This window comes from Ambystoma mexicanum, chromosome 2p (genome assembly GCF_040938575.1).
Source record: "Ambystoma mexicanum isolate Mex_15411 chromosome 2p, UKY_AmexF1_1, whole genome shotgun sequence".
Taxonomy (NCBI): Eukaryota; Metazoa; Chordata; class Amphibia; order Caudata; family Ambystomatidae; genus Ambystoma; species Ambystoma mexicanum.
In genome coordinates, this window is record NC_090923.1 from 780334754 (window position 1) to 780357742 (window position 22989).

Below are 22989 nucleotides of genomic sequence, written 5' to 3' on the forward strand. Positions count from 1 at the left end.
GGAAGATTTTAATCAGAGGAACATAGAAATCGTGCTCTAAGTAAGTAGGATTCAAGCCATGGAGACACTTAAAAAAGAGGCAGAGCATATTAAAGAGGATCCTCTGCTGCACTGGAAACCAATTAAGTTTTCTACTATAAGAGGAAACAGGTGTGATTTTGTCCAGAGTAAGAGAAGTCTGGTGGCTGTATTTTGAGCAACTTGCAAGTGATGGATTTTATTTGCTGGAATCCCTGAGAGAATGGCATTACAGTAATCGAGTTTGGAATTTATCATTGATTTGATTACTGCCGGTTAGTCTTTTTCTGAAATGATGGAGAAAATGACTTGCAGAAGTCTAAGCTGGTAGTAAACAGACTTTACTGTCTCACTGACCTGCTGATCACAGTTTAGGTTGGACTGCCAGACAGAGCCAAGATTTTTGAGTTTGTGTGTATAGGATGTAGGACTATCAAAGGAGCAAGGGAACCGATGCCATGGGTCAGCCACGATGTGTTTAGTGCCAACAAGAATAATCTTGGTTCTAGTAGGTTTTATGTGCAACATATTTGACCTCATCCAGCCTGTTTTTCTGGTGCCGTAAGAATGGTACAGTAAGTTGAATTTGGAGAAGATGTTCAAAAGTGGTTGAATATATATATTAAATAGCAGAACTGATAGGAACGATCTCTGTGAAACACTACAGGGAGGAGTAGAGGGCTGGAGTAGATGAGTTCCCAATTTGACCTGTTGGGTCCAGTCAGCCAGAAAAGAGGAGGACCATTTGAAGGAATAATCCAACAGGGGGCAACCTTTACCAATCGAGATTTAAGAATGTTAAAATCAACTGTGTCCAATGGCGCAGAGAGGTCGAGTACAACCAATAGACTAAGGTCACCCGCCTCACCAGATCTCAGAATGTTGTGCCAGATAGCAAGATGTGATGTCTCTTTACCATGGCGGGGCCTCAAACCTGATTGAAATAAATCAAGAAACAATGATCTTCCAGGAACCTTTGTAGTTGAGAGGTTGCAACACTTACATGAATCTTTTCTGGCCCTGCAATAGGGTGATAGTTATGAAATGTATTGTGATCGAGAAAGGATTTCTTTAGCAATTGGGGTCACAAAAGATCCTATGGGACAATGTCATGGAAAAAGAGGAATTTACAAAGCAGGTATTGAACTTGCTCAGAAACATGTAATTTAGCCAGTAATATAGTCATAATTGTGATTTGTGGGTTTTAAAGTTGTAATTAGAGTGGATATTCCCTCAGTTGCAACTGGCGACCAATTGAAAGTGTGCATATCAAGGGATATCATATGGTGTTAGAATCCAATAAAGAGATGTGGGCAGTAGAAATGGGTGCATCAATATTTGAGACAACAGGCAGGTTGAGATGTCCTTTGTGTAAACGAGATGGGTGTATACATTTTGAAATAATCTAGGAGTCTTCCACAGCACATAGGTTTAGTGGACCATCTTTAACTCCTTGACTTATTTTATCATTGTAAATACAACAAAATATTCAGACTAAAAAACAGCATGCATTATGTCCCAGATTGAGGGTGGGGATTGTTACATTGGGGGTATACAACATCAGTGACATTATTCATACATGAATGACTAGAAAAGTAAATATATTCCATAGATCTATTTCATTACAGTACCTTTGGAAACGTGTATCCTCCTAACTCTGTGTCCTGAATCAGTTGGTGGACGACGGACAATGGAATAACATCACTGTATCTCTGTATTTCATGGATGACAGCCTGCATGTATGGCATCTCTTTCCTGTGCTCAATGCGTGGGCACTGAGTGGGTCCAACTACACAATCTATCTCCTCCTGTGCCTTTTCTGGAAATAAATGAAATACTTAGCTGCAGTTTGATCCTCTCAGCATGCTTTAGTGTTTGAGAGGACATTGTTGCTGTTACAAAAAACAAATATAATATACTCAAAAATAAATAGGACATAGGGAAGCATATATATCTCATAGAAATTTGCATAGAACATAAGATGAAATGTGTACAGCATACAAGCAAACAATATTAATGCATTGTGAAATAGTAAAATCGCAGAGGGAATATTAATTTATGTTATAAAATGAAAAGAAACACCCTGCTAAGTGGGAACGTTATTTCATATTCTGAAATGTCTATGCTCTCTACTGAAAACAACGGGGGTGATTTCAGAATGGGTTTGGGCATTAAATGATAGAGTCAAATCAAGTTATAATGCTTTTATGACTTCACTTAATGCTCCAACCAAATTTTGCTGCTGACACATGGCTGAGGAGTCCCGCAAAGCAGAGATGACATCTGTGCACGTCTGCCTACCCGGGTCTTCTCTGAGTACTTTTTACACCTGCCTGAGATGTTATAAAACGAATGTGTTCTATGGAATCCACCTTGCGTTTGCACCTGCCAATGAGCAGGCGCATCGCATAGGAATCCATTGGTACAAAATGGGCCTCATTACGACCCAGGCGGTAAGGGGTTAATGGTGCCGTTATTGGACCCGAGAAGGGACCTTAGAGGTAATTACAGTACCCCAATTTGCGGTACCGTAATTACCGCCTTCCCCATTCCCATAGAGCCCTATGGGGCATAAATGGGAAATGGGGAAGGGCCAATGGTGAATGGGGAATTACCGCCCCGCCAACCTTGGAAGGGGGCGGTAATTCCGCCATTCACCATGGCGGAATCCGGCATCAACCAAGGCGCTAATAGCGCCATGGTTTAACGCCTGGGTCGTAATGAGGCCCAATGAATTTAAACTGTAAACTGTAGGAGGCATTTACTTTTCTCAAAGCGTGAAGTGAAAGTAAAGTGTAAAGGTAATTTTGCCTAGTTTTACTTTATACTTTTTCACTCTGCCTTTCAAAACTTGAAAACTGCATGAAGGGGACCCCACAGCACTTAAGTGCAAACGTTGGTGCCCCCAGCATGCAATGTACATTTTTTTTTTTAAATTACCCCTTATATGATTTGTGTTAAAAATTACATATTATACGATGGAAACAATTTCTAGATATTGAACTCCTTACATGACATTTTACAATTTGTATATATCTGGACTGAAATGTACTTAAAATAAACCAAATAAAAACTTGTATTGATTGAATTGTATTTAACAAACAATGAAAGAAATTCACCCTTTTAACTGAAACCAAGGACATGTTTATTCTGAATGAATCGAACTGTTTGGTAAAACATGATGGTCATATGGTGAGATGATTCATCAGTCACAAGACCCTGTTCCCCTCTGTGCGCTTAGCACTTACACTCGCATCGCTGCTGCTCACTGTAACTTTGGAGCAGCTTAGACCAGTTTAATTTTACGTGCAATGTGCTATGTGGAGGCAACATACCTCCAATGCACTACAATTTCTGTTAAAAGAAATCTTCCCAATGCAGCACCTTCCACATATTCTGATCAGAGCTCCCCAATGCTGAAAAGTGGTATGTAGTAGTTTCATCGACTGCAGGAACGTTGTGTCCGATATGATTGCACCAAAAATATCAACAGAATGTTCAACTTGCTCAACTGTCGACTTTGAAAAGCTACATTGCCTGCATGTATGATATTCAGTAGGGTGCTTAATTTCCAAATATTCGTAATTTGATGGCAGGGTGCCGCTACCTTTATACTGTAAAGTAAAAGGATCCCCACTGCCAAAAGTTGATCATTTGGACTGCTGGGTGCAAATGCAAAAGGACGCCGCCTTTTGCCCTTCATATTTCCACTCTGCCGAGCCAAGTGAGTAAACGTTGCTTGGCATGCAGGCATGCCATGCTACATTGCATTTTGTTTGCGAGCACCACTTGCCATGCTCGCATAGCAAGCAGCGCTCACAAATAAAATTAAACCAAGCATGTCAGCGAGGGTTTCATTTGCATGGTAAGCAGTGTTCCCAATTGAAAGTAAACCCTCCACAACATGCTTGAATGTCAGGGAGGGATTAATTTCAAATGTACATGCTCCATGCCATGCTCTTATGGTAGGGTGCATGTGCAATGGATCAGTGTGTGGTCCGCCTGCTTTATGCTGATGAATACAGCAGGTGCACCCCCATGGGGAGTCTCCAGCATCTGCACTAGCAGTGAAATCGATGATGGCGTAGATGCTGGAGCATTTGTATGGTGGAGAGGAAGGAGTTGGCAGAAATGCAAAGTTCTGCCACTCCTCTCCACCATACAAATGATTTAATTTGAGCTATAACGTGAATGCAAGGCGTAAAAGCCTTATGCAAGGGTTTTGCACTTTATGAACATTAGGGGCCTCATTATAAATCGTGCGGAATGCGTTTAACGGCGCCGGTAATGGTGCCAGCGCTGTTAAACTCATTCCGCACTATTACGAGGTTCCCTCGCATGACCCGCTGTGGACGTCTGGTTTTACCAGACGTCCACAGCGGGTCCTGCGACGGGACCAGGGAACTAACAATGGGCCGGTCGTAATCGGCCCGTTGTTAGCTCCCTGCACCCATTCCCATTGAGCCCTATGGGGGCTCAAATGGGAATGGGGAAGGTCCGGACCCGGGTTCCCTGAAGGAGGAATTACCGGGCCCTCCAAACTCAGAATGGTCCGGTAGTTCCCCATTCAGGGAGCCCGGACACGATTTTGGAGACAGCCATGCCCTTTTTAAGGGCATGGTTGCCTCCAAAGTCATAATGAGGCCCTAGGTGTTTGTTTCCTGTGCAGTGAGCTTAATTTTGAAATTGATGTAGATGGCAGCAGTGTCCTGCCCTTGCTGGTCTATGTTTCTGGAGACACTTTTTGTTTTCTGTCCAACTTGTGCAGTAAGTAGTTTTGTTCCCATGTTGTTTTTTCTTTGTTTCTTAATTAACCGTGACGATTTACTGCTTTCAACTCGTTTAAACATGTCTTTCATTCTTTGAATCCCTGTCAACAAGCTTGATACACACTGCTCATTGCCTCTGTAAAGACCAGCAAGGTAAAGAATAGGTAAGGCGACGACTGGGAGGCAATGCTTTTTTTCACAAGACAGAGGGGTTAATTTTTTAGGGTTGCCTAACATGGAAACTTTATTCGGAAACAATATTCCATTAACGTCATACAACATACAGTATAATAACATAACAAATTCACTGAGACAAAAAGGTTCAAAACATCAAATAAAATTGATAGAGAATGTCTCTTAGTACTCAATTCGTTAATGCATTATCATACAGAAAATACATCTCTTTTCTTCCATGCACCCAATAGATAGGTAGAGACTGCAAAAGTAACATCAACACAATGTGAATTTTTACTTAAGTGTTCTGCAGCAGTCATCATTGTCACACTCCTGTCATACATAGATGATTTTACATTTCTTCTTCTTATGACATCATATTGTTAACAGGTCAAAAGAAAATGCTGCAGTTTCCCTCACAGAAGGGCAGTGGGGGCACATAGGAGATAGGTTGCCAACCCACTTTGCATTAACTGGAGCAAGAGGCACATTTCCAAGGAGCATCTTTACAAATAAGGTGCGTTTCAGGTGATCATCTACAAACTATAGATACTCTTCCACCCTGAACACATCTTTACTCATGAGGTACTCATGGCCCATAGAAAGTCCTTAAGCACTTTGTGATATATTCTTGTGATACAAACTGAGAACCGATATCTACACCAGTTGCTTTGTGTGTCACAATGATGTTCTCAGAGTTCTCAGATCTCTTCCAGATCCTGCTTATGAACAAGCTCCTTTATTTGCCAGAGAGTTCACATTGTTATGGGACAACACGTCGTTCAATGCATCTCGAAACCTTGCATGACAATCGCTCGACCAAATGCACACCCATAGTAAGATTAGCTTGAGAACAATCAAATCTAAAATACAACCAAGGCATAGTTCCATTTGTAAAGGCATATTGGGGAGCTCCCCTAAACCGTAGGAGCGTTTTCTTTTACAGCAAAAGCACTGGCCTTATTTGAGCCCCAAATGTCTGCTCCATAAAGAGCAACAGCCAAAACATGGGCTCTATAGATTTTCACAGCTGGTGCCAAATAGCTAGACTTTGTTTTATTGCCAATGGCCAAAATGTCGTTGCATTTTGTCGTCAGACTCACTTCGACCTTGACTACCTGGTTATTCCATTACCCATCATTGAAAATGTTAACACCAAGATAATCAAAATTGCTAGCTTATTCAATCTGCACCCCATTAATATCTGGTATCATGGAGGACCAACACCCGCACAGTTAGATGTTTCGAATTGACTAGCAAAATTGTGCCTTTTTTCTTGGTACAATCCTGAGAAGAGGCCAAATCAGGCCCTTTCTGGAATTGCTTCTTGCACAGAATGTTGCTGTGTACTAATGCCCATTGTCACAGTTCTCCAGAATTCCTTTGCATCTTTATTTAGAAGGGATTTGTTTAGCGAATTCCTGCCCTTTTTTCTTAGCTACAATTTTCTTGTAGTTCTTTCTAAATATATGTATTTCATTTCCGCCCCTATTTTGTAATGCTACCATAAATTACATTTTTGCGGCCCTACATTCCTGATGGCACCACCCCTCTTTTTGTAACTGAAGGTCTTTAATTTGCGTCGCCAGTTACGTAAGCCATTTGCTGACGATAGACAGGATTCCATCAGCCGACTTGAAAATAGCATTATCATTCTCAGGCCCAGCAGCCCTTGCAGCTTCAAATCCTGGCATCGTCCGCTGGTATGCCTCACTTACACTATTAGCTAATGCTGTTTCACCCCTTCATCTATTATTGGATATACTGATTCTCTGAGCAGCATTGGGTTGTGCCTTATCTGGAATGTGGACGAACATCGTCAGTCCTAACAGGTTGTGATCGCTATCCCTTCTCTTGTGTATCTCGAAAGATTTTACAATGTCCCAGTTATCCAGGTCTAACAAGGCATAGTCAATATGCCTGTTGGTGTCACCACTGTTATACATTGCAGAGGGGGGCACATCCGGCAATACCCAACCATTACCAGCCCGTAAACCTACTCTGAAAAATAGTTTGGCTGTTTGCAGGGTGTATTTATACACGAGTTTCTTTATAGGGGCAATACATTCCGATATTCCTCCGTAAATTCAGACAATTACTTGCAGGGTGCAAATTGTAAGTTCCTATCACCTACTGCAATAATTCTCAATCTACTTCCATGCTTCTGCTCTCCTTCTAGCATCAGCCCCTCCAATCTGTTCAAAGTGTCCATACCCTTGCTACCATAAGGCCTATTGTAGATATACAAAACACCAAATTTTAACGCAGGATTCAATTCAGCAATTGAACATTGCTAATCTTGAGAATTTGTCTCCACTTTAGTGACATATGCATTCAGTGCAGCATTAATCCAAACACATAACCCTCCTCTAGGCCATCCTACCCCACTCCTAGGTCTAATAGCCGCAATCATAAATGCAGAAAAACCTTCACGTGTACACTGCTCTGTGGCCATGTCTCCTGAAAACATAGTATATCATATTATCTGATGTAATTCACCCATTCGGGATCCTCCATGTCTCTGGAGGCCTGTAATATTCCACAATGTTACTTTCACCTCCTTTGATGCACAGCTGTTCTTATTCGGGGCGTTGACTTCCTCCAGACCTCTGTCTTGCATTTGGAGTGGTGGTCTTCACTCTGGTTCGATTTTTGAATCAGTCGCTTGGAGGGACCTTGACTCTACTGATAGTAGTCCTGACCTTAATCATTCACCAGGGTTATTTTGATATAATCCAACCCAATTAATGTAAAGATTTTTACGCTTGTTCCTTTCATTACCCCCTATTTTTATTAATTTGTATGGTGGAGATGAGGGTTGGAACGTAATTTGCGTTTCTGCCACCGTTCTTCCCCTCTGCCGTATAAATGCTCCACCATTTGTGCCATAGATATTTATGCTGGCGCAAATGCTGGAGATGCCTAGGGGGTGTCATAAAGCAGGCTGACCTCTTAGGGATCCATTGTAAACAAATGTATATAAATGCTGTGCAACAAATATACAATAAAACGCTCTGCGATATGCAAGTATGTCGGAGAGCGTTTAATTGTAATTGTGAGCGACGCTTTCTCACTTTGTACTTTAGAGTGAAAATGTGAAGGACAATAGGTATTGTCCACGCTTGCATAATGCCCTTTGCCCTTTATATGTGCGCCCCGCAGTGCAAAATACTTAAATTTGGCAGCAGGGTCCTGCTTACGTTAAAGTGTAAACGTAATGCCATCATACTGCATTTTTGCATAATGGGGCAGAGTGGGAAATGTTGGTATAAAAGCATTATGCATCCATTTTCCACTCTGCCACATAGAAAAATGACACTGATAACCTACACTGCTGCATTTGTAGTTGTACCCCTGTTGAGAAACATGTTTCTACAAGGCAGGCTGGAGCACAAGATAACCCCCTGCTTGCTTTGGCAATGCCACTGCACTTGCAAGGGGCAGGCAAGCTACAAGCTACAATGCCATGTGTCACAAAGGGACACATTCCATGCTGCATTTCTTTATGATACACTCTGAGATAAATAGTCAACATTCTCGGATTGCTGAGCAAATGCAAATGTTGCATGAAAGACAAACTGTACATAAAAAGGTGTCTCATTTAATTGGGGACATTTCAAGGTTCACATTACAGCAGAGCAGGGTTTGAAAACAAGAAGTATAGCCACTTACACCTAGCTGTAACACTTCAATAGATTTTACTAAGGTTTTGCATTTAGAGTGGAAGAAGGAGAGGAAATACATTAGGTATTTCACATTTCGCCTGTAGAATCTCTGTTTTAAACTAGTCCTAGGAAAGTCACCTGCAATTAGCACTTGTTAAACGCAGGTTGATTCCACATGAATCAATTAGTAAAGGCCATCTGCAAAATATGCAGGTGGTATTTAATTTTTTACAAGACCGAGTATACAATATGGGGAGTAAAGGTGATTTACACATTTCTTAAAATACAAATATCTGACCTTAGATAAAGGTGGGGAAAATAACAAAAACATGTTTTAGATTTTCCAGATCATTATCAGATTTACAGAGATGACACAGTCGTTTCACCTTGTCAATCCAATTTGTGGTCTGATATTCTATAAAGTTTCCAGAAGATTTAACATGAATTTTAAAAGAAATGTGATGCAGTGGTTTCCAAGGAAAAACGTATATATGCTGATATTTAACCATAGTTTACGGGCCTTTCTAATATAATCTTGTAACCTAGCATTATTGCGAATCAACATCCAGTTGTTTGCCCAATCCCATTCAATTGCCTATTTCATAAGTTTTTTTAGATTAAAGGCATGGTCTAGTAAAAATGTTTATTGTCCCTACGGGTCGCCCATGTTTTTTTAAGCCTAAGTGGCTCGATTTTAGAAAACTTTCCTATGGACCTTACCCGAGTTTTCGTCCATTAAACGCACGCGAAAACAAGCACCAGGGAGCAGCCATTATCTGATAATCCTATCTTTTCCCCGATCGCCCTGGCTGACCTGCTTTTGCGGCACTAAATCAATTCCCCCGCCCCTGAGCCTGTCATCAGCAGACTCGTACCGCCCATTTCCCAACGCCAAAGCACGTCTCGTGTCAACATTCCCTGCGCTTCAGCTAATGACGTGTCTCCATGGAAATGGCAGGACGCCTCTCTCCTCAATAAGTATAAACAGACCGTTTCACAACACACAGCAGCCGATTTTCGATTCCATTCCTCTCTCTGTGTTACTTTGAGTATTCTGTGACTCGTTTCAGTGCTCTGGTCAGCTACCTTCGGCGCTTGTAGCCCGTGTGAACAGATACCAGTACCACCGCTATAAATTATTTTAGTTTGTTTAACACACAATGGCTACAATAATGCCCTACATGTACGAGCCCGAGTATACCGAGGAGGAACTACTGGAAAGGGAAGCACGTGAAAACGATGGGGATTCGGACGGCAGTTGGCAGGACGAATCAACAGATGAAGAGCCTGGGCCTAGTCGAATGGACGGCGTCTCCACCTGGTGCACATGCAATCGGTGCGAGCTAGTGCCAACTGAGGACGAGAACTGCTGCTGCCGAGAAAACTCGGGATGCCTGGCCTACATTTCGGAAGGCGAGCCACGACCGCAATGCATCACCGAGCTGCCAGACTTCAGGGCAGCCTGCCTCACACGGGCCGTGTTGAGAATAATGATGGTGCTTATGCACAAACTTCGCGCAACTGTTCGTCCTCGTAATCCGAGTAACGAGTAAGTATACTCTGCTTGTCATGCCACTCCTATTTCATGTTCTTCGACTATGTCCAAAATTACATCTGCATATCATTGTAACGCATGTAAGTCGTTCAATAGTGTACATTGTCTAGATAGCATTTGTCCGTGTAAAATGCCATTAGTTACAAGAATTGTCATTGACAACAAACGTTTATTAAACTTATCTTGGTCATTTAAAAACAGTTTGTTTCATTCCTTTTCACAGGTGGTACAGGCTGGTGGCCTATCGTTCCTTTACATGGTGGCTTCACGGGAGGCTTGGACACCGCGTTCGAAGAGTGATACCCGCATGTGCCGTTCGTGCCATTAGAGAAACGTTCCCGAGTGACAGCGGTCAGTACAGGGGATTTTCTCTCGCTGTGCTGCAACCTGACCTGTATAATCTTTGAAGTCTTGTATTTTTGTGTCATGAAAATAAGATACAAAATAAAACACCACATATATTTTAACAACGGTTGTCTCGATTTTTTAAATGAATCAAGTGTGTCTCCATTCAAGGATGGACGTCAGACATCTGTGCTCCGAATGGGTGAAGGTCTGGTTGCTGTGATGCAGGGTGGTCACTATCTATCTAAGCTAACATAACATATTCTCGATAATGCATGCACTAAAACACACTTGTTCAAAGTCTTTCAGTAGGTTATGTCTCTATAAAAGTCACACATATATCTATACTAACATTTACCATTGGATTATACAGTCTTGACCACTATAATACACCGGTTGAAGTGTGGGTCTGTGCTCACAAGAATCTCCGGTATGTGGCATTTGTTATTGATAAGCAACGATATACTATCATTGATATAAAGGCGATATACTGTATATTGATATAAAGGCGGTTTGCGCCGGTGGATGCCCGCTGGCATGGGGTGCTGTGACGGGCGCGAAAGGCCAAGGTGCCAAACTACATGTACACTTCAAAAGGTGTCCCACGTCAAGGGGCCATTGTTCACATGGTCTCCTCAGACCCCGTGTCTCCAGGCAGGCCTCCCCTGAGGCAGGCCGCCCCCCTGCAATCCACAGAAGTGTGTCTCAATTCAGCAGTCTTCCTGTGCCTTATCTGCACTCCTAAGGACCATCCATCCCACCCCCCTGTATCAAAGGCGGTTCGCGCCGGTGGATGCCCGCTGGCATGGGGGGCTGTGACGGGCACAAACGGCCAAGGTGCCAAACTACATGTACACTTCAAAAGGTGTCCCACGCTAAGGGGCCATTGTTCACATGGTCTCCTCAGACCCCGTTTCTCCGGGAAGGCCTCCCCTGAGGCAGGCCGCCCCCCTGCAATCCACATAAGTGTGTCTCCATTCAGCAGTCTTCCTGTGCCTTATCTGCACGCCCCAGCGCCATCCATCCCACCCCCCTGTATCAAAGGCGGTTCGCACCGGTGGATGCGTGCTGGCATGGGGGGCTGTCAGGGGCGCGAAAGGCCAAGGTGCCAAACTACATGTACACTTCAAAAGGTGTCCCACGCCAAGGGGCCATTGTTCACATGGTCTCCTCAGACCCCGTGTCTCCAGGCAGGCCTCCCCTTCAAGCAGGCCGCCCCCCTAATACCACGACATACATACGTCATTCATTCACAAACACACCCCAGTTTCTCATACTTTAAAAACCACTCGATATGTCTCATGAGAACATCTTTGTGCTTTGCAAGTCAACTCCTGAACGTGCTACCTGGGAACCACTGAGATCTATGCTAATCTGCTCGTCGTCGTGCTATCCGTGAACTTCTGTGACCGCTTCGCGCATACCCATCAGTGCGCTACCTGTGGCCATCCACCTATTCTCCCGCAACATACTGCTCTGCTTGCTGAATCCAACTGTTTGTTGGTCAAGGTAAGGCCATGTATCCTGGTCATATTTCGCAGATTTTTAAATTTCTATCTATTTGCGAGTAGAGTATCCAATAGTGCTACGTTCATTGGTCTCATTGCTATTGACTTGAATTTCCATTGCTATGCTATCAATAGATCTATTTATTTTCATCTTTGTCTATTGTCATTGAATTGCATCCTTCGGGGGTCCAGTCTATAATGTAAGCATGTTTCCTTCTCGTGCAAGACAGAACATCCAAGAGACGAGTCACATGTTCAGATTTCAGTCACATCAATTATACCTTTCTGCAATTTATGCAAATACTAAGCCGCACATAATGAACTGGTATAGTTCCTGCGACCAAAACAAACCTTGCATTGATCATTGTATGATTCATTTACTTTTGTATCAAATCTTTATTCTTGAAGATTGTATAATAATGTCGATATTTACTTTTCAGATTTATCAACAATGCCTGCCTGTTCGATTAGCGGTTGCCCTTCGAAGACCCAAGCGAAATCTGAAGGAACTACAATGCATGTATTCCCGAAAACTGTTGATCGAATAAGAGAATGGGTCAGACATTGCGGATATCCACTGGATGAGCTGGAAAGTAGAGTCCAACAAGTCTTTCAGGACAAGAGGGGTGATCGATACCGCATCTGCAGCCGGCACTTTTCCTTGGACATGTACACAACTTCTTGGGTAACAAAGAAGAATAAACGGCGAACGACACGGAAATTGCGTGAAAACGCTATTCCCACTCTATTCGTCCACATTCCGCCACCGGTGAGTAAGTGTCCGGATTTAGCTTTAGGCCTTGCGGTAGTGTGTAGGTAGCCGAATGGATTAATTGATATTGTAGGTGTTCTATCCCTTGTAATAATTTCGATATTGATATGAGTGTATAGTTTTTTGAATAATGACATTTATCAATATATTATTTTTCGATTTCATAACCCACAAACGCAATGTATATATATATATGGGGACAGGGAACTGTGCTGTATTTAGCATTTTTCAAGTATTCTGTCGGCTTACATGGCTATTTTTAATATTGGCATTTCATTATCAATCATTAATTGACCTTTACAACTTCTTGACTATCCCTTCAATCTGAAGCAAGAACATTCTACATCCTTGACGTGGTCGCAGTTATCAACCACTTTTAGCGTGTATCTGGTAATCTTACTAGGCTAATCCGCTACATACTTGTTTTATGCATGTCAAGTAATAGTTTTATTCTATCGTGTAATTATTTTACCGAATGTTTGGTTACTGCTTTCCAATTGATATACACCTTAGTTATCGTCCACTGGTGTTTGTTTTCAGTTATAATTAGTGTTATCCATACTAATGCAAGTACTGTCTTTCAGGGAGATGCTGAAGCGTCCGCCACATCTACAACATTTCTAGATGTTTTTCAACAGCAGGAGGTATGGATACTGACAGCTCCATCGAGCGTCATCATCAGAGCTGGAATTTTTGTCGTTTGATTGTTCTACACAATGTTTCATTCGTGGTTAGCCGTTGATATGTACCTGTGCTGTCGACCCCAGGTGTGTGTTATGTTTTCACAATTGTAATCCTCACTAATGCAAGTACTATGTTTCAGGCAGTTGATGGAGCGTCAACCCCTGCACTTGATGCAGAGCCTTACATTCAAGTATACGAATCGGCGCAACAGTTTTCGGAAGTGCGCACTACATTTGCAACATCCATAGATATCCTTCAGCAGCACGAGGTATGGATAATGACAGCTCCATCATGCGTGATCATATAACGTGATTCCATTTGCTATACTTTCCTCCCTATTAACGCAAGTGCTGTGTTTCAGGGAGACGACGAAGCTTCCACTACAATCACAACATCCAATTTAGATGATGCAGATGTAAATAATTTGTTGAAAAAAGTCGATGAAATGTGATCATATTTAGATTTTCCTTGATTCTTTTGGACAATGCATCATTTGCGGTTATCTCTTTATATGTACCTGTGCGTTCGACCCCAAGTGTGTGTTATGTTTCAAATATTTAAAACCATACTAATCCAATTACTGTGTTTCAGGGAGACGACGGAGCTTCCACCACAATCACAACATCTCATTTAGATGATGCAGATGTAAAGGAATCGTTGAAAAAAGTCGATGAAATGTGATCATATTTAGATTTTCCTTGATTCTTTTGGACAATGCATCATTTGTGGTTATCTCTTTATATGTACCTGTGCCGTCGACCCCAAGTGTGTGTTATGTTTCCAATATTGAAAACCATACTAATCCAAGTACTGTGTTTCAGGGAGACGACGGAGCTTCCACCACAATCACAACATCTCATTTAGATGATGCAGATGTAAAGGAATCGTTGAAATAAGTCGATAAAATGTGATCATATTTGGACTTTCCTTGATTCTTTTGGACAATGCATCATTTGTGGTTATCTCTTTATATGTACCTGTGCCGTCGACCCCAAGTGTGTGTTGTGTTTCCAATATTGAAAAGCATACTAATGCAAGTACTGTGTTTCAGGGAGATGCGGATGCCTCCTCTCCAATACAACCATTCATGGCAGTCCATGCAGAGCCAGAGGTATGGATACTGACAGTTCCATCGAAATAGATCATCACAGGTCGAATACTTGTCATTTGATTGTTGCACACAATGTTTAAATCGTGTTTGGCTATTGAGATGTACCTGTGTGTTCGTCCTCACATGTGTTTTATGCTAACAATAATTTGATACATAGTAATGAAAGTACTATGTTTCAGGGAGACGATGGAGCCACATTCCGTGCTGTCTATGCGGATACAGAAAATATAGTCGTTGCAGCGCAAGAGGAAGGGAGGACATGCGGAAACGAATCGGAGCTATAGCGTGCAGATGTTGAAGGTCGAGTCAAAAAAGTTGCAAAGAAAAAAAAACAAAAAAAGGTTAGTTACAAACAGTTCATAACTTTAAAAAAATGTTTGTGCTGGGGACTATTTTATGTTTTTTTCCAGTCAATTCTACTACACCCCATCTTGTGTTTAAACTGAACATCCCTTTTCCAATCTCTCCTCCAGTTACCCGTGGGTGTCAGAACTATACACACACAGACAGTGAAGCGAATGAGAGATGTGGCTTGCCAGACCGTGTACACTATGGAGGAACTATTAATTGAGGCGAGGCGTGTTCAAGCTCGAGATGCTCATGTCCAATGGCCAGAACATGAATTAACTGTGTTTGGAGACTACAGCAAAGTTGCATTGGACCATAGCTACAGTGCGACCGCACCACCACAAGAAGATGTTATTGAATGTATTGAATATAGCTCTGAAGTAGTTGCAGATCAATTTACACAATCTACACCCGCCAAAAATTTGCCACCAAAAAACCTGTCGACATTGTTGTGTTCTCCCATCAATGTTGAAGTAATAGATGTTGAAATGAGAGAGAATGAACCAGCCGCAGCATCCATAGACCCATCAGAACTTGATATCAGCGATATTACTTTCCAATGTGTTGAAATCTCCACAACGTCACAGGCCGAAACAACGTTGACGCAGGATGACAGTCTAATGAAAGAGAGCAAATACATTGTATTCGACAGTTGTTTGATGGAAATTATAAGTATGCTGAAATGTGTGCATTCCATTAGAGGGAAAGTATGTGGGAAGCCATTGATTAATGTGACTCGTCAAATAAAAGGCAGTAACGTTAAAATAAATGCCGCCTGTAGATTAAATCATAGGTTCTCATAGTCTGCACAACCGATGCTGGGGAAACTGCCAGCAGGCAATCTACTGTGTGCAGCTGCATCACTTTTTAGTGGCTCCAGTTTTAGAAAGTTAGAGGCTTTCTTTCAGTTTGTGGGACTCCATTTCATTTCTAAAGCGCTGTACTACATATACCAACGTGATTATCTGTTTCCGGCCATTAGTGATGCTTGGAAAATTGAACAATTGTCTCTAGCAAGTACATTCGAAGGCAAATGATTCAGGCTAGCCGGCGATGGACAGTGCGACAGCCCTGGATTTTCTGCCAAGTACTGCACCTACCACTTTCAGGACATGGATAGTAAGAAAATTGTGAGTTCGGTGGTCGTGCAGGTAACACAATGTACATCCTCAGTGGCCATGGAGAAACTAGGTTTTATAAAATCAGTGGAATATCTACAATCGAGGGGAATGCACATCGACCTCATAGCCACGGATAGACACGTTTCAATTGCCAAGACAATGAGAGAGCAGTTCCCACATATTAAACATCAATTTGACGTATGGCATCTTGATAAATCAATCAATAAGAAAATCTCGGCTGCAGGGAAAAAAAAAAGTTTTTGAAAGTATTTTGCAGTGGTCACATTCTATCACCAACCATCTTTGGTGGAGCTCAAAAACTTGTGAGGGGTCAGTGGAAATACTACTTGAAAAATGGTGGTCACTGATGCACCACTGTACCAACGTTCACCGCTGGACAGCAAATGAACATTTCCACCAATGTGAACATGGCCCTTTGTCCCCAGAGGATGCACGGAAGAAGAAGTGGTTGATTCCCTCTTCACCGACACACAAAGCCATTGAGAAGATTGTTTTTGACAAAACTCTATCAAGAGATTTGAGAGGACTGACAGAATTCTGTCACACAGGAGATTTGGAGGTGTTCCACAACATGTGCCTAAAGTACAGGCCAAAGCGCTTGCATTTTAGCTTTCGGGGCATGAAACATCGCACTCTACTAGCGGTCTTGGCCCATAACAGCAATGTCGGACGTGAACAATCTAGGACTAGGTGTAAAGTAAGGATGCCTCGCTACACTAAGGTGTTTTCAAAACGAAGTAAGCAATGGGTGATCAAACCAGTCTATGATGAAATGCAGTTCGACTTTGTGAAAGGCCTTATTGTTGCTGTGTTAGAGAAGCACAGATATGAAATTTTGGACATTTCTGTGCAGAGCAGTGATCCATTGCCACCGAACATTGCGACTGTGCCATGCCCACCCGAAGCACAGCTGATTGTGAAGTACAAATCCCGGTTTGAATAATTGCAATACGATTGTCTTTTTATAAATAAATGTTATTGTACAGTGTACCTGTAAACCTAACCCCTACCTTCACCATCATGGGTGGCGAACAAGCTGGGTGTCATCTTTGAATTCTCTCTATTCACCTCATATATGTGTATGTATATATTTTTCTCATGTCTCATCTCATGTAAATGTAAATGCTGCGCACTGTTAACGGAGGGGAGGCTTGCGTATTGCAAATAATAAAACAAACAAACAAACAAACAAACAATAAATCTCACTTTTAACTCAACTCCTGTGGTACTTTATACTTTCCCTGACCTTCCGCCAAAAATTAAATGTCTCAATTTGGGCTGCAAAGCTCGCAGACAACGGGGACAAAATTGGGGCACTTGGAACGCGCCAGCCAAGCGGGCCGTGGCATTTGGGAGAGAAGCCAGTTCGCATTTGCACATTGAGGCGCACTACATAGACGGATTCTAAACTTCAAGTTCTCACAGATGCCTATACTACGTGATGTTGCAAATAAAGAATGCGAAGGAAAGCGCCCAGATGAGGCCCACAAGTCGCACTGGAAGTATAAGGGTCTATTGTTTTTTGACCTTGAGACAGGGACAATGCCGAAAGAACTACATTTGAAGGGAGTGCGCAATAACGTAAGAGACGATAAGGCAGAAAATTCAGAAACTAGACCGAGTTTCATTTTAGGTCAGTATACGAAAGATCGTTGTCAAGAGCACGGTCCATTTTACAGACTGCATTATGAAGAGACACAATGGAAATTTCAAATATAATGTAAGTAAATCTTTACACACTTTTATACCGGAATGAAGATTTAATGAACGGATGCATGAATAAATGAATGAATGAAGAGCTAGGAAAAGCAAGTAAAACTGTTTGTAGTGGGCACATGGGCATGCAGGTCCACTGGTCTCACCGATCTTGGTCCTTGGCCCAGCCACTTTTCCCTGCACTACGGGACTGTCTCTGCATCCTTCAGCCCCGTCTCCCGCCATTTACCTTGCACTTGCCACCAGCTGGCCCTATTATTTAATTTGTATTCAACTAACCATGTACAGCCCTTCCCCATGCGCAATCAGAAAGACACCTGGCCTAGTAGGATCGTTGTCTGTCTGCCCTTGTTCCCCACCTGCCTCGTCATGCCTAGAAACACTTGAGTATAGGCGCGTTACAAATGCCATATCATATATCATAAAATTCCTCACGCATATAGACTAACTGTCGTTTATCATTGTGTGTTTGCCTCGATTTATCTCGTTACTTTTCGCATTGATTTTAGAGACGAACATACTCCATTGAACTATATTTGCAAGCAAATAGTTTCTGATCGGCCGTAATAAATAAAATGAGTACTATTAATGAAGTTCGGCTAGCGAGACTAATTATCATTTTTCATAGTTTTCATAACAGGTATTTGATCCCTTTCTGCCACTGCCATCTGTTTGAGACACCGGCGGATGGATTCTTCAGCAGACACCTGCAGCTTTGTGTCAACAACTGGAGCACGATCACCATATTATGGGACGATCGCCAAGGGCCCACATGCCCTTACGCTGTACTAGTGGCTAGAAGCAACATATCAACCTTTAGGCTGGACTAGTGCCTAGTTGATGGAAGAGCCTTGCGGTTCACCGTGCTTCCAAAGTGATTCTTTTTACGAAAATGAACAGCCTGTGTACCATAAACGAACAGCGCGTGACTCAAGATGAAACGGAACAGTTATTGCGGATACAGATAAAAGAAAATAAATGGCTTCCGGAGTTCATATGGCAATTGCTGAATATTCTCTAAACATTTAATGTCAAATAAATGTACTTTACCAAATGTACCGTGTTGCTGTTTCATTTTAAAGTACAGTTTCATATTCCGAATTGTGGCGCGCTGTGTTGTGAGTTGATCTGTGTTGGTTTCCGGGTTCTGTGTGGGGTCGCGCAGAAGACGACTGGGCGCGTTTGCCTACGCAGCACAGTAACGTCACGGGTAGAGGCGGGGAATATGAATGTTTTGATAATGTCAGGCTCAGGGGCGGGGGAATTGATTTAGTGCCGCAAAAGCAGGTCAGCCGGGGCGATCGGGGAAAAGATAGGATTATCAGAAAATGGCGGCTCCCTGGTGCTTGTTTTCGCGTGCGTTTAATGGACGAAAACTCGGGTAAGGTCCATAGGAAAGTTTTCTAAAATCAAGCCACTTAGGCTTAAAAAAACATGGGCGACCCGTAGGGACAATAAAAATTTTTACTAGACCATGCCTTTAACCTCTAAAGCGCACGTGGGCTTATATACAAAATTGATTGACTTGAAGAAACACTCATTCACTTCCTATAAATTGATGACTGCCTAAAACGAAAATGGTGGGTGGCCTTCTTTAGAGCAAATGTGATATACACTTTTTGATCAATAAAGATTTCGAGATAACCCATGAATCTTCTGATTTTAATTGTGGTATTAAAAAAAATGTTAATCCCAATTCAATCCTAATCAGGGGCATGGGAGTGTTCCTGGGTAAACCCAGAATTGGCCACCACAATCTACCCTAGATTAAATCAAAGGTTCTCCCTATCGGTGAGGTGAGAACATCGATCTTATAGGAGAAACGAGGGATGCATTTTTTTATTTATATAAGGTTATGATGTTATAATGGTAACTAATGAATAACCACCAAATTTTCTATGAAGACCTCAGAGTTACGGTCCGAGATCCTTTGCTTTTTGTCTTGTTGGACTAGTATTTTGCGATTAGTGAGACTAGAGAATATCTCTAGACCCACATATGTTCTTTCCCTTATTACCCTCCAGTAGCTGATTATAGTCAAAACTGGAGAATGTGTTGGGACTTCTTATTTGAGGAAATCATTATTTTTATTTTTCCGGAGTTAATTTTTATTGCAAAAGATTTCAAAGCATTCAAGGCTCACTGTACACATACGGGAATATTATCAACACTTATTTTATTGTCTGCATATCATTGCAACAGCAACTACTTATTTCCCAATTTTGGAGTAAAAACATGAACCTTTTTAGGTCTAGATTCCAAATCAAACATATAAAACTTACAGTAGTGGCGCCAACAGGCAACCCTGTTTTACACCTACATATGTAGGTAAATTGTACATCAACAAACCATTGGTATCCAGCCTTATTCCAATCGAGGTATTCTGAGGTAACCCTTCAATACACTTCAAAGATTCTATTCTGGTGTTCAAATGTGCTGTTTAATGCTCAACCATAATACATTTAGATTATTTTCTGCTATTGCAAATTTGCTATTTAATATTCAAGCATACTACTCAGTTCATTAATGTTCAAGCATAATATTCAGTTCCTTATTGCAGATTTGCTATTTGATATTCAAGCATAATAAACATTCAGTTGCTCACTGATCAAGCATAGTATTCGGTTCCTCTACACAGTGGAGTAACTTTGCTGAAAATGTTGGGGGGGGACATGACAACTGAAGGAGAGGGGTGGGGTAAAGGGGGGGCAGATAGTGGCACTGAGGGATCGTTTCGGCCAAATTGTTTAAAAAAATTAGGTCGAATGGTAGATTTGACCGAATTCAGACCCTGCCATTATTTCGAAGCCGAAGCTACCAAACATGAAGAGCAGTGGTTGCAAGGGTGGCCCCCTCAGCCCATGTTCAGTATTTTTGACTTCGGCGGTTGCGGGGGTGTCCCCCGCTTCCTCAACATTGGTGGCAGGAGACCAACAAAAAAATAGAAAAGGGACGCTGTAGCGTCAGATCTGACCCACGTTAAAGGGATGGATCTGACGCTGCAGATTAAATGAGAGGCAGCGGATGGAGAAAAGGTAAGTGGGGGGTTTATGGGTGTACTGGCAGTTTGAGGGGACATGAGTTTGTTTTTTTGTACTGAGATAAAAATGTATTTGCAGCTAAAATGACTATGGTTAATTCCGCCGTGATTTTGTACATCGGTCAAACAGCCTAAATCCCTGAGGGATAACATTAAACTACTACACTACAAGAGTGCATTGCTGACACTACGTTATAACTTTCATAAGAATGCTGGCGTATCTTTAAAATTCAATTGGGCCCCCACCCATCTTCAGCCGGCCTGCCATGCACCCAGTGACACAACAAAACATTCACAAACTTAATTCCACTAGAACATACAAACAATGCATTATTTATCATTCATTCAGACAAAAAAGTCAACACACTTATGCTTGCACATACTCTCACTCACACACAAATGCACCCAGCAACTCCACTGACATACACTCTATGCACACAACATTTATATGTACATTTAGAATAACACATGGAAACAGTGGCGCAACGTCCTTTGAGCAGACCAGCCTTAATCACCCCCTGATAACTGATAATTTGGACTATGTTGACTTGACCTTGCTGAACTATAAAGCCATAGCCGAAAGGACCAGATTCACTGGAATGTCAGCAATTTGCCTGATTTTTCCTTTCATTCAAAGGCAGAAACCATTGGTTAATGCAGTGCAGTGGGTGACCAAGAATAATTGGTATATATTTTTAAATGCCATATATCTCCAAACTTGGGTTCTGTACAGCACCCTATATGTCTATGTGCTGATAGATTTTTTCTACAAGATTCTGACTGATTAAAATCAAGGTATGTTTTCCTGTGTTCAAATGGCTCCAAGCAGTATGAAGTGCTTGTTGGTGTGCGTCAGGTGTTTGGGTATTGCTGTAAAGGTTCAGAGCAGGAGAGTCGCAAGGGGATGGTCAAGCTGCCCCCGTAGCTCTTTTAAGAGGCATACTGGGACATTTGTCATTGGGACACCTCTCCCATTCGGCACCTCAAAGAGGGTGCCCAACGGCAAAAGTGTCCAGCTGGCAGGACAATGGGCCTCATTATAAGTTTGCTGGTGCGGTAGTAACTGTGCCGTTACTACCGGACTGGCAAACTACGAGTGCTAACTCGCGGGTGCCTTTTCGCCCGCCAGGTCTTACCTGGTGGGCGTACCGGCACCCGCGAGCAGAGCATGCTGGATGCACTGGCACCATTAACGAATGGTGCCGGTGCATCCGGCTTCCGCATTTCCATTGAGCCCTATAATGCTCAATGTGAATGGGGAAGAATATTTTCTGGCACCCGCAAATGGCCAATTACCGGGTCCGCCAAGGCCATAATGACCCGGTAATTGCCCATTCGCGGGTACCAGGAAAAAAATGATACCCGCAGCGGCCGTGCCGGTTTTACCGGCACGGCTACCGCCAGTATCATAATAAGACTCAATGTGTGCTGAGCAAATTTCCTGATCAGCATGCTCATTGTCCTGGCAGCAGGACACCTTACCCATTCCGAATGTTAGAGGTGTCCCGCTGCCAGGACAATGTCCCAAGGAGCGCCGGGCAGCAGAGGGTCCTCACGTTGCTCTGTATCAATAGAGTATTACAATGTGAGCTATCAGGCACTGACGGGAGGGAGGGGGGTACTATTAGCAGGAACTTTTGTCCCTTTAGAAATGTGAATGGGAGGGAGTGATCAGAAGTGAGAAGGGTGCATAATGTAGCATGATTTATGAAATAATGACAATGGCTTTAAAACCCAAGAAGGATTTGTTAGGTTCACATTAATCTGTACGATGCTATTGTGACTTTGCATGCAGAATGACGAGAATGAAACTAATGCCATACTCCCATTGCTCAACATATTTCTATGACAATGTATATAGTGTATGGTTAGTTTACTATGAAAGGCGCGTTTATTATGTAATGTGGTTTGCTTCATATGCATTGCTATAAATAATTATATGTTATATGTATTATATAAATAATACGCACATGAAATGTAAAGCAAAACCTCAATAAATATCTATATAAACTAAGCCTGGAAAGATGTACACGGTCGCTTAAATTGTCCATATTCCAGTTTCAGTATTTAACCAAGTGTGTGATCCTGAGCAAATGATTTAATCACATTGTGCCTTATCTGCAGCTCTGTAAGTGATTCTGA

At 42.2% G+C, this 22989-nt stretch overlaps 1 protein-coding gene across 1 annotated transcript in view; it reads right to left on the reverse strand.

The window, feature by feature from the left end:
• The window catches only part of LOC138566787 (cytochrome P450 2F2-like), a 646300-nt gene that overhangs the window by 268157 nt on the left and 355154 nt on the right, over window positions 1-22989 (reverse strand). Inside the window, exon 7 of the mRNA XM_069644441.1 lies at window positions 1650-1837. Coding sequence (XP_069500542.1) covers window positions 1650-1837 — 188 coding nt within the window. The remainder of the gene's footprint in view (window positions 1-1649; window positions 1838-22989) is intronic.